The 13,306-nt window shown below is 41.1% G+C and overlaps 1 protein-coding gene across 1 annotated transcript in view; it reads right to left on the reverse strand.

Moving 5' to 3' along the window:
- Window positions 1–4,844: 4,844 nt before the first annotated feature.
- Window positions 4,845–13,306, reverse strand: part of grik4 (glutamate receptor, ionotropic, kainate 4) — a 129,716-nt gene continuing 121,254 nt past the window's right edge. The window contains exons 13-19 of the mRNA XM_034548318.1: window positions 11,080–11,189; window positions 9,811–9,984; window positions 9,171–9,336; window positions 7,756–7,981; window positions 6,888–7,016; window positions 6,638–6,756; window positions 4,845–5,234 (exon numbers count right to left, since the gene is read on the reverse strand). Coding sequence (XP_034404209.1) covers window positions 4,845–5,234; window positions 6,638–6,756; window positions 6,888–7,016; window positions 7,756–7,981; window positions 9,171–9,336; window positions 9,811–9,984; window positions 11,080–11,189 — 1,314 coding nt within the window. The remainder of the gene's footprint in view (window positions 5,235–6,637; window positions 6,757–6,887; window positions 7,017–7,755; window positions 7,982–9,170; window positions 9,337–9,810; window positions 9,985–11,079; window positions 11,190–13,306) is intronic.

Raw genomic sequence — 13,306 nt, forward strand, 5'->3', positions numbered from 1 at the left:
AATCTGTTATGTCTTTGATTTTGGTATCCTTAGATCCAGTGCTCATGGCTGTTATGGGGCCTATGTTTACAACATGTTAACCTTGGGAAATCTGGCAGGAGAAAGAAACAGTTCGACAAAAGGATGCAGTAGAAATGTGATGAATAGATTTAACAACTGCGGTAAGAAAGCAAAATTGTATCTCTCAATAGACCCAGAGCAATAGACCAAAATATTCTGTGAGTCTTACATTTTATACATTTTATGAGCAAAATGGCAACAATATTTATTTACAAGCAACTTGCTGATGGGATGTGAGATGCTAGCGTGGCAAAATGCATCAGACTCAGAACACTATAATTCCTAAATCCTTGCAGAATTTCAATTTGTAGTTGAGCGACTGGGGGTCGGTCCATCTTTCAATCATAGAATCGGTGGTTCGATCCCCGCCCTAGTCGATGTGTCCTTGAGCACGACACTTAACCCCAAATTGCTCCCTGTAGCTGTGTCTAAGGTGTATGATTGTAAGTCGCTGTGGATAAAAGCGTCAGCTAAATGACATGTAATATAATGTAATGTAATATTGCTATGTGCTACAACTGGTTAAGCTTGAGGAGTAGATTTTCACACACCTCTGCAGGCACTCAATGCTCATCATGAGCTGAATAAATCAAACAGCAGCCAGGCAGTGGTGGGTAGAGATTCACTGAATTTATGGACCTTGAACACCAGAGTCAGAAGGAGAAGCATGAGCACGATGAAATAAACTTCACACAGCAGTGACACACAGGTGGTGGTGAGTGTTTATGTGCTTGTGTCAGAGGTGTGTGTGCTTTGGATATGCATGTAGGGTGGTGACTCACTTAAAAAAGCACGTCATCTCTCATGCTGCAGAAGAAAGATTGTGAGACAGGCACTCGGAGAGGAGAGAGAGCGGCAGCCGGAATTATACTGTAAATCGGATGCATGGTTGTTGTGTGTGTTCACTCACTACCCTGAGGAGAAATAAATACCCACTGAAAATCCCTACTAGATGGACTGCAGGTGAGCGGATGCTCATGGCACACGATTGAGTTGTTATACTCATTAGCCTGTGTTAGCCTTCCCACGCACACACATTCTCATCCGTTCAACGAATTTACAAGTGTGCAGACGTTAATGGGAGATAAATGAGAGGTAGATGCAGAAGCTCCTTCTGGTTCACTCAACAATCGTCATGTTTACTCAGCTAGAAACCCATGCGCCCTCATACTGCTTCCCTGCATGCTCATTATGTCACAACAAAACAAGTGCACCATCTGAATATTTCTCCTGTTTGAATAATAAAACTAGAAAAACAAAGTGCACTCAGATGCTAATATTTAGCATGTCGTGTCTAAACAGCAAAAGAGTAAAGAAGAGACAAAAACCAGAACCCCACATGATAGAGGTTGTTTTTGGAAATGTATTTATAATGAAATAAAAATGTAAAAATAAAAAAATTAAGTATATAAAATATAGCAGCCAAACCTTGCCATCTCTCTGTGGTCTCCCGGCAAAGGTCACTCACTGTTTCAGTGGGATTCGTTTTAATTTGTCCTCCACTGCTCTCTAGGCCTTCTGGGTAATTGGCAATCTCATTCCAACTACGCTTGATTTAGCGCCCGTGTAAATGTTTTTGGTGTTTAAGAAGTTAGCATCGTGTGCAGCGAGAGGCTTCTCACTCTCATGAGTTTCTTAGTGACATTCAGCAAATGGATAGAAACTTCTTTTACAAAACTGGAAATGAAATGTGGGTCTTTTTTTTCCCTCGCAATTTACCTTTGACAAGTTATTATACAAAGAAATATAGAAAGTTAACACTGACTGTATGTGAAGATTTTTTTTCACCATTTTGCTCACAATCTGTCTGTGTCCATATGAATATGTGTCTAAATGTCATGTGTGTCCATATAAACATAATACACAGTCGGTCTGCACCTCTCTGTTCTATTAACATAATCAACTTGTTACTGTGAAAAACAACACATTGGAATAACACTTGGGAACCCTGTTAATCATGCTGTATTTACACACCATCTGTGGGACATTAATAGGTCATTACTTGAGGATCAGGATTTGCACTATTGGTGCTTTACCAGATGATGACGTAATGCCACTGCGACTCCCACTCATTTATTTTCTGTGCCAAATCCTACAGATTCAGTTTCAAACACCGATGTTTTCTTGTGGGAGTTCAGACAAACTGCAGACCCGAATCGAAATGCCATCTGAAGTCCCCGAGACACTTTCCAGAAACGTGAGGAAAATAAACTTAAATTGAAATTCCTCTTATTTCTTAGACCGGTCACCCCAATCGCTCAGAACCATCAATTCACTGAAAACTCTATTTTCAGTGAATTGATGGTTGATACAATTGTGTCCTGCAGTTCAAGTCTGTCAGCAGTTGAGTTAACACAGTTTCCCACGTTCACTCGCTTCGGAAAGAGCATAACAATCATGGCTATTAATGCAACAAAATACTTTAGGCAGTTTGGGTGAACTCATGTCTGTGCATATGAAATGGTAAACTAATAACTGATTCAACTACAAGGTGAGATCATCAACTATGTGTCCAAGAGCAATGATTATCATAAGTTTGCATAAACATAACACATTAAACATCTTAAATTATGATGAATTACTTGTAAGTGTATTTTTTTATCTTATCTAAGAAAGGACATTCTGTCCCAAAATCCAAGTAATTTCTCCATTAATTATCACATTATCTACCAATAGAGAAATTGGTCCTTTTTCTTTCATATCTTATGAGGACTTGGGAGTTTTATCCAAATGTGAAGTGGATGCTGAAATGTCAGGCAGACATTTTTTTCTTTTGTACTCTTTTCTTTTATGGACGTTTAAAAAAATAATACAAGTTTTTATTGTTACTAGTTTCTTCTTCCTTTCTTTTTCTAGTTTGAAGTCATTTTGTATGGTAAGATTTACAGAGCCACTGGAATTTGATGTATGTTGGCTTCGGTCACAGAGAGAGACGGGATTGAAGGTTTGGATTTGTGTGAAGTTACTGTGATCTATTTCGATTTAGTGACATGTCAGAACAATGAGGTGTGACCTATTGACAATAACGCATACAAACTAAACAAAACATGGTGGATGGCCAATAGGTCGGACACCTCAATTTAACATTCACAAATAAACTGGTGGCTTAATTCTGAGGGACTGTTACTGACAAAACCTGATGGGCAGATTTAAACTGATGGACACATCAGACATCTTCAAAAAGCAGTGAAGACAGGTGGATATCCATTGATTCCCAGCGGGCAACAGTCAGGCTATCATCCAGTTTCATCTTCAAACCAGTCGGTTCAGTGGGAAAATACAGTGTGTCAACAGTCTATGCAAAAAGTAACCTAAGACTCATGTTGCTGGTGGTTTGTTGTTGTTGTTGTTGTTTCACTTTGGAAGGAATGGTTGTTATAATGCAAATAAATACAACTATTCCTTTCATCAATACAACCAAATTGAATTAATAAATTAATTATTTCAGTTATGTTCTTATCAGTTTGCATGAAGCACCTGACTCTTAAAGACCTGATCAATGTACTTAGAGTTTGGTCGTATGGTGGTAAGTGTGAAAATGTCAGAGAGCATCTCGGCAGATCTGGAATGAAATACTCCTCGAAGCGGTGTGTTATACATCACATTCAGTAAAAGTTTAACTGCCTTGACATTTGAAAATAATCTGAAATCAACTGCAGATATAAAACACGTTGCTTTACTAGGGTCTTCATGTTTTCAGTTGGTCTTGATATGAGATAATATCACACACATTGGCTTGTCCTTGTAAAACCTGGATCATTGTAGAATATGCCTCTAATCTTTTACAGATTACACAGGAGACTGTGTGTATATTGTGAGAGACCATACAAAGGACAGGTGATAAGACAATACATTTGTCATAGTGTTACAAATGTAAAGTTGAAGGAGAAAGTAATGTCAATACATGGAGGAAGAAGGCAAACATAATGGATGTCTTTGTGTGTGTAGCCATCGTGTTTTGAAGCAGGTATTCAAAACACGACATCTTTCTTCCAGCTACTCAGCAATTATTTAGCAACTAATCCCACAAGAGCACCTTCCAACACCTCTGGACATGCATCGCTGCCTTTCAGAGGTACCAACAGTTAAAACATGTTTTAATAGAATATCACCACTATAAAAGAAGTCTGTGTGTCTGTATGTCTCTGTTTATTTGTTCTCTGGGTTCAGTTGAGTTTGTTGTTTTCTCAAGGCTGTGGTGCTTTCTTCAGCCACAAGATAATACTTATGGTTTTTGGCACTTTCAAAATAAAAGGATTTGAAGATGACCTCTCATTAGTTTGTTCAGCTTTGCAGCTCTTCAGAGGCAATATACATTTATACAGTAAATTGTCAGATAAAAAAAAGGAACTCATTTAAATTTTTTTTTCGAAGAACGAATAGAATAACAATATTCAGTACTGATAATCCAACAGAGGACAGATATAATTTAAAAAGGGGGAAAAGAAACAGCACATCATAAATGACTGAAAATACTGCATAGTACAAATGCCCCGCAGCTGTTTGTGTTCGTCCTGTGTGACGTAGTACAGAGGGCCAAAAGGGACAGACCACAACGAGACAGACTCATCACTTTCTCCTATGACCAAGGAAACAAATCACCCACGGAGACTGAAAAACTGACGATAGGCGTTTGCCTCGAGGGCAAAACAAAATTCACAGTTCATCCTGCCCTGTAAGATCAAGCTGCGAATGGCTGAATCAAAATACAATGTGATCTTTGATCCCTGGAAAGTAGAGAGCTGGATGTCGGGAATGTCAGTCCTGTTGTAATCGCGGGTGCATTATTCAGGTTCACTGCTATTTGTAGTCTTGTCCCACTCTATGCTCTCCTCACTGTGTGTGGGAGAAGGGAGGGCCCCTGTGGCCCCTGCAGGACGCATCCTCAATCCCTGGAAGCGCCGGCACTCGGGGCAAATGCGGATGTGGCTGCATCCCCTCGCAACCAGGGCAGCCTCCTGTGCCAGTCTGTGGGAAAGGGGTTCAGGCAGTCCGGTGCCTCCGCACAGCTTGCCGTTGCTGAGGCTGACGGCAGCGGCTCGCGCACGACGCTCCTCCAGGGGTAAAGGCCGCGGCCGCAGAACTGAAGCCGTCCGCCTGCGCCTCACCTGCAGGCTGTTGTGACACAGGACGATCCCATGGAGCTCCCGCAGCATCTCCTCACACACTGACTGCTGCAAGCACACAAACAGAGAGAAAAAGATAGGGGAGAGGGGGATCACAGACACACAACACATACATTTCATATATATTATCATAATCAGTGTACAGTGACAGATAGATGGCTGCTGTAGCTTTAACAACATTACTAAAAATACCAACATGTACTGTATAATACATATGGAAGAGTTTCATACATACAGACATGTTACCCACACATTTCATCTCCTGGTCTGATGGTTGAGTGCTCCACCACTGGGTATTTACACTAAGTAAACTCAAATAATCACAATGACAGACATGCTTCTGCAACACAAGAGACTAATTACCAATCCACACATGCTGCACACGAGCACAGTAACAAAACAGATAGAGGCATCTATACAGATACACACAGGTATAAACCTCAACGCACACACGCACACATGCACACATGCACACATGCACACATGCACACATGCAGACACTGGGTTTCCAAGTTAGAGCAAAATAAATCTATGCTTCTCAAAAAAGAGGAAATCACATGAGTTTTTGACTTTCACATTCTGAATGTTTATTGAATTAAATCACAGTGTGGAGTCCATTTGAAAAGACAATTATCAAGTTATTTCAAGGAATCACATAAAAAAAATGATAACAACTGAATTGGCCTTTGACCGGATGAAAATGCCTCTCCAAGGAGTTCTTTGACTAGACTGGACACACTCCTCACATTGTTTTCTAGTCCCCACTCCAGATAAAGCTACATTCAAATTATTATGATTATATAGTTTGATTTTGATTTGTGATTTATACAATGTCTCGGATTATAATCATTGATAAATACCTATAGTCTTTCCTTCTACTTTCCACATCTGGCTGATGGCCACAACTAGTCAATTACAGTCCAACATTGATGAAGCTTTTGAATGAATGATCTGGTGTCTGAAAATTGGATTTTGAGAGAAGATGTGCATACAATGCCTAGCATCTCTTATGTAAAAAGATGATTGGATTAAGGCTAAAAGAAAACAACCAGAATATTTTTTGTAAGTAAACTCTCTTCGGCAGCATCCTGTAAGCATGTATTCACCACCAATAGGATCGATTTACATTCAATATTATGCATTATATATAATATTCTATGAAATATATAGATATATGTTTGACTCTTCTACTGCTATACATAGAAAATAATCCATATATATATATATATACTCTGAGTATTTGAGGTATATCTTTGGTTTTTGTGCTGATATGCTGGACGGAGGAAGGTTGGGTGTGAAGTGGAGACGTGCCCAGAGGAAGACAATGACGCTTACTACACTTCCTGTCAAAGCTGTGCCCTGTGGGAAAGCCTAGCAGCTCCCCGAGGAGGAAGGTACCAGGGAGGGGAGAGGGAGACAAAGCAGATGCAGGTTATATAGCCCTCTCTCACCTCACTTCCTGGCGTTTGTCTTAACATCCAGACAAACTCCAGCACTGCCATGAAGATAGCCACCAGCAGGCCACACACCAGCACCACAAAGATACCGCCGATGTTCTCCATGCCCAGACCTGGTGACATCAGAATATGGCAGTATAAATCAGAGATGACGAGGAAAAAGAAGGGAAAGAACCTGAAATATAGTGTGACAAACTCAAGTGGAGCAGAAGAACAAGCAGATGAGGATTAACCGGCGACAAACCTTTGGCACGGTGGTCCTCTTCCTTTGGACACGTTCCACCATCCCACCACTTCCTCTTGAGGATCTCCAAACGATTGTCCTCCTGCATTTTGAGGATGGCCAGGTCAAACTCATCACGGTACACTGACCCTGAAGGGAAGAAAGGGGCAAAGCTCAAACCCGCACACCGCAAAAACAACTCCTGACAAGGTATTCCAACCTAAAACAAATATCTCTCAAAACGCACTCACGTTGTTAAATCAAATCAAAATGCCTTTTTCTTCTGATTTGCTGCGGTGAATGGGAAATAATGGCACTCTATTTGAAAACACCTTGTTTCCACAAAAAATATGATTTCAAATAAGAAAGTCTGCTAGGATTATGATGTGTTCTAACGGTCACATCAAAGTATGCGGTACAGAAGGTCAGCCACTAAAAAGTGGGTTTATCTACCCTCTGAAGATTTAAGGAATTAAAATTAATCTTGTTTACTTTAAGATGTGTCTGCCCCCCCAAACCCCTGTCTGGAGATTGGCTCAAAATGAGATCAAAGTGTAAGTAAACTCTGTGCTCATACTCTCAGAGCAGCAACCGAGTCGTACAGCAACAGTTCCACAATCTAAAGGAACAATATTTCAAATTCTCTTTCTCTCATCCTCACTCTCCCAACATAGCTAATGGTTCATCTTTGCTGAGGCTTTCAAATTGTAATGTTTATGATGTATCCTCCAACTAATGCCCCTGCTCTTCATTACCACTTCTTAGCTTCAGTGTATCGAAGCAAAACATCAGCTCTCCTTTGCTGCCTTGATGTCACACTGCACCTCGTTTTCTCTTCCCTTTCTTATAATTCTTCTTTCCCCCAATGCAATTGTCCCTCCTCACTCACCGAGCGGCATGCCGATGCCGTAGCCCTTGGTGTCCAGCAGACCTCCAATCTGAGTGAGGTTGCAGTTCCTCTGGCGGTAGTACTCATTCATGGTGCTCTCTAGCAAGTAAGCGTAGTTGGAGTTGAGGACTCGGGCGATGCCCTCCTCCGTGCTCTTTACAAACACACTGGGCATTTTCGAGTGCATGAAGTTCCACATTCGCTGGTAGGTCTGGTAGCGAGAGTTCTGCAGAGCGGCGGCACACCATCAGGAGAAACAGACACATTCAGTTTATCAGTCGCAGATACATCATTTCTCAGTTTTGCAGGCGTAGAGATTGGTTTTCATCCGTCATTCTTTTTCATTTTCTTGACTGATGGATTTATTCAAATTCTCCGAAAGGTTTGTTTCAGTAAAATGTGAAGGGTTTTTTTCTTTAGCGGATCTTTTAACTAGCCTCAACGTTTAGAATAAAATCTTCACTTAACATCTCCACCTGTATTTTCTCATGGCCTGTCTTCTTTGAGCTATTCAAGGTTCAGTGGACGTGAAAGCACAAAAAAAGACAATGCTAATATATCTCTTCCCTCCACATCATCATTCACTGTCCTTCTCCTTGTTATACACTCTTACTCTGTTACTTACCCTGTCTCTCACAGAATCTGGCAGACTAGTCTACATCGACACCGGGCTGGTGATGATGGCAGAGGGATGTTCCTATCAGTCTGTATCAGTCCTGACCCCATATACTCTACATGAATATGTCTTTTGCGCTCTGAGGTTATGTCCTGGCGAGTGGAGATCGGAGAATTGTCCTCAGTGTTTGACAAATATTAGCAAGTAGCCCCTGGACCCCAGTAGGTGACTACTTTTCCCTACAGGCTGGCTACTCCATATCCTTGTAGAAAGCCCTGTTCACAGCGGAGTATACTACTTTGCAACGCCACTTTTTGAAGATATTTATCATGTTTCCACTCTGATCTTCCTGGCTTCCCTGATACTTATCACACAGCTTTAATGTTTTTCTGGAGGGGAACGGTTGCTATGGCCTAGATATTCAGGGACGAGCGAGGAGGAGTGGTGTGTGATCGATGTTGGTGGGGCCAAAATGGCAGGGCAGATCTTTTGTCCCAGTCCAGCCCCACACTGAGGTCAAATCTTGAGAAGATGAAAGAAGATATGATGTGTCTCTCTTAGGAACCTGGCCAGTTCCCCATCTTCCTGAAGATAATTATGTAGAATATTTGTGTCAAGGATCAGACAGAAAAGAGATACAACTGTTGGTTGGTGGAAAAAGACAGGAAGGACAGGAGGGTGATGAGGAGGATAACAACACTGATGGCCCACCGATCACTGCAGGCTCTTGAGTCTGTCGCCATATGTGTGGCTGTGAATAACCAAGCAATTATATGCAATGACATGAGTAACCTCTGACCTGGAAGAAGGTCATTGTGGATCCTCCGTGCATGGTGCCGTACTCTATCGCTGTCTGATCTGCCAGGTCGTCTACTGACTCTATTGGCACCTCCATCCTCTGGACTGTTAGGAAGGCAGCCAGGTTAGCAGTGTAGGATGAGATGATGATTAATGTGAAGGCCCACCTGTGGAGAAAAGGTAGCAGACAAGAACATGTATTCACCTATAAAAGTATGCAAATGAAAGTCTAGCGTATGAAGATGGATTGTCTGGGAGAAAATGTGGGAGGATTATAATATCTGCGCGCCTGAGAGATGAAGACCCTGCAGGATTTTCAGTTCATGACGAGGTGGATGCATAAATAAGTGGCTATGTATGGAAGAAGGTAACAATGCTCGGTTTGAATAAAAGGATGGTAGACACAGACAGACAAATAGTCCCACATATGCATATGCACAAAACCCTATCTCATCTTGAATTCTGATGTCCAGGAAATCTGGAATGAAGCTTTAAGTTCACAATAAAGATAAAATGCATTCCATGATGGTTCGTAATGCACAACATTAATACAGAACAGAGTTGAATGGTAGTTATAGGATTTGAAAGCTGAAAACATGGACATGCACTAATGTTTGTGTGTCTCTGTCGCCAATACTGACCACACTCCACTGACACAACGTGTTGACAGAGCTCTTGGAGCAATGGTGGATCCTTGCTGCATGAAGCCTCCAACAGGAAACCAGAAGCTGTTGCCAAGTGAGTACTGGTTAATTAGCAGGTTACAGCGACCCTTAAGACACGGGTGGGGGTTGTACCACTCATAAGGAGTCAATCTGGGGAAACGAGACAATGGGGTTAGACAACAGAGAGAGTCATAGGAAGAATATAGCCAACAACAGTGTAAATCAAGGTTGGATTAAGTATTCAGACGGGAGCAAGACTCAAGAGATCGGTAGCAGGCGGAATGGAGAAAGAAAGGGACAGACAGACACGGAGCTAAACAACTCTAACAGTCAACTGAGCACAAAGTCACCATGGCTCTCTGGAGAGAAGCAACCTGCTTTTCTTTCCCCGTGTGCTGGTGAAGGTAATACCAACACACCAATATAATTGGTATGTTCAAATGGTGCTGCATGAAGCTAAAGTTCTCAGACAACTGTGTTGTGTGCAACATAATCTCATTCTGATCTTCTAAAATTAATAAAACAGCTACACAGAAAAATTAAGCATTTAGGGATTTTTTAAAAGTCTAATAGAGCCTTTATACAATACTCAAATGCTCATATGTACATGTAAAGAACATTGGTCAACCAAAAATACTTTGGTAAATACACACTTGATTTTTCTTGCAAAGACTTTGGTTTGGAATGCATTGCAATAAAAAGTATTTGTGGAAATTACAATTATAGCTACAGATAACATATGATTGTAAAGGTAATACTTTTCTCAGCAAAGTTCAGTAAAACCAAAAAGTATATATTAAATATATTGTCACTCTATTTAATTACAGTAAAGCACCCACTGAACTCTCTTCCCACAGGAAATACATCTACCTGTCTGTGGACTGATAATTTGATTCCAGTAGGTGTTACATAAGATATACATTTGCATTTTTTTAATAACGTTTCTTCATAACAGTTTAATTTAATAAACGTTCCCTCTCTGACCAGCAGGGGCCAGTATGACGCTGGGGACACACCACTGGGGTGAGAACACCTCTTTTTACCGGGATGTGGAAGATAGACAGATAGATAGAGACTGAAGAAAGGCAAGAGAACACACACCTGTTTCCTCCTCTGTACAAACCCCAAACAAACCTTTTGTGGTTCAACTCTCTGTACTCTACCCCCTTTCTCATGGTGTTCTCTCTCTCTCTCTCTCTCTCTCTCTCTCTCTCTCTCTCTCTCTCTCTCTGGTGAGCTCTTTACCTAGCCACCAGAAAGAGGATGCAGCTGACAGCCAAATAGGCCAGAAGCATGAAAAGCCAGACTCCAGGGGAGAAGGGATCCAGAAAGGAGAAGTAGCCTGGCCGACGTCCCTGAAACACACAGATGCACAAACACATTCAGTGTAGTGGTTACAATCATTAAAGCCTGCACAGACTGTTCAGTTCACACGAGTCAACCCAACAAGGGCTTTTCCTGAACAAGAGGTTAAATGCTTAATTGCAAAGGTGGAGATTAAATAATTAGCATGCGGAAACAAACACACATCTAAATCTCTATCATCTCCCCACAAAGAAAAAATTCCAGTGTTGATTATTTTGCCCCGGCCTCAATTTGGTTTGTTTTAAACACCATTTACTGGCGCTTGTGCAATTAGGAAACGTGGAAAAAGGTCACTGGGATAGTAAATAAAGGCATTTTGGTATGATAAGCCTAGATTTCCCTGTCCTAAACTGATAACAATATAATTATATGAATCTCATGTGCATGTAAACATTCAGATCAACATTGTATGAAAGTACAAACTCAGTCTCCCATGAATTGTCAACAGAGTGGCACGGGCTTTATATTTACAACAACACAGATAAGAGGTATACTTTCCTGGATTCTGGCACTGAAAAAACTAAACTAAATTAACTGACTATTTTCTAACTGTTTCCATTTAATTGGTATAAAGTATGCCTTTATGTCAAATCCGATACAGTATGAGATCAAATCATCGAAGAACCATTAGAGGTCAAAACAGTCATTCTGTGCACTCTCCACAAGGGAGAGAAAGTTCAAATTATTATGTAAACCATTACAGTGAACATTTCAACACAATTCATCTCCGTGACCTATTCACTGTATGTATGACTGGGAGTGTATGGCGTCCCAGCTTGTATAAAAAAAGGAAAGACATTAATGAACAGCTGTGCTGAAGCAGCTATGGGCTGTTGTGTACTGGTTTGGATTGGTAAGCAGTGGAAGAGGAGACAAAGTGGCTAATATAGGGTTGGCAGCCAGCAGGCCAATGGGAATATAGGGGCCAATTCCTGATGTTAAATTTCCTAAATGAAACCCATTACTGGTAATTGTGTGGGTTTATTGCACGCTCATATTTATTATGTGAATGCTCATCCTATAGTCTAGCTGACCAAAGATCAGCAAGGGAATATTAGCCATTTACACACAGATGCACATCCACCATCTGTTAATGCCTATGAAATGGAGGTGGCTGTCAAGGCCAGCAACACATAGTTAAGTGAGGTGATCAACGTCCAACTGTTCCAGTGTTGTTATGAGTAGAAGTTCATTATCTTCCATTCTGTCGACGAGCAGCACTGTGAAGCACCTGAACCTAAATCGCTTTCATGCAAAAATACTCAATTAGGTGCTGCAAAGAGACATCAGGCATGCCACAATACTGCAGTAATACATTGCTGAGGGCCCCCAAATAAAATGTAACAAAATAAAATTTGGTGCAAGCGGGCAAACTTATTTTAGTGGGCGTTTGTTATGATAAACGAACACGCACTTAGACTTACGCAGAGAAGAAAATGAATGAATGAGTCTGTAATCACTTGCATATCAGCCTGACTCAGGAGTGGTGCAGAAAGCAGGAGAGGAGAGCGAGATTCAAATCAGCCTGCCAGTCTTAATGTCTGTCTGTCTATCTATAGAGTGCAATACTTATGATGATGATGATGATGATGATGATAGCTGTCTCAAAATAGAATAGTGGAGTGGTGAAACACGCAATGGCCATTTCAGAGGTAGATAACTGTTGTAAAATGAGTATGAACAAGCTGCCTCTTGTTGCCACTGGCATGATTAGGGTAATAGCAGTATGTGCTGACATGAGTCCTCTGGTTTGCTGGTCCAGTTTGGTGCATGCTGAGGCAGCGTTCTTGTTAAATGCTCGCCCTGCGTGTATACATCTTTAAGCTCTCACCAAGGTGCTATTATTAAAATGAACAAATCCGCATAGACGCGATTAGTGGAGAAGGTGCAGAAGAGCAAATCAGAAATAGAGACAGAGAGAAAGGTAGGAGGAGAGAAAGAACAAAACATTTGACGTTTTCAGGAGTTGGAAGGGAAATTATCCATGGTGAGGCTATAAGAGACACACTAATGAGCACTCAGACATTCAGATAAATTGTGGACTGCACAAAATGTATAAAAAAATGTGTGGATGTATCCACAGTGTGTATTTATATTGCCTATATTG

This window comes from Cyclopterus lumpus, chromosome 13 (genome assembly GCF_009769545.1).
Source record: "Cyclopterus lumpus isolate fCycLum1 chromosome 13, fCycLum1.pri, whole genome shotgun sequence".
Lineage (NCBI taxonomy): Eukaryota > Metazoa > Chordata > Actinopteri > Perciformes > Cyclopteridae > Cyclopterus > Cyclopterus lumpus.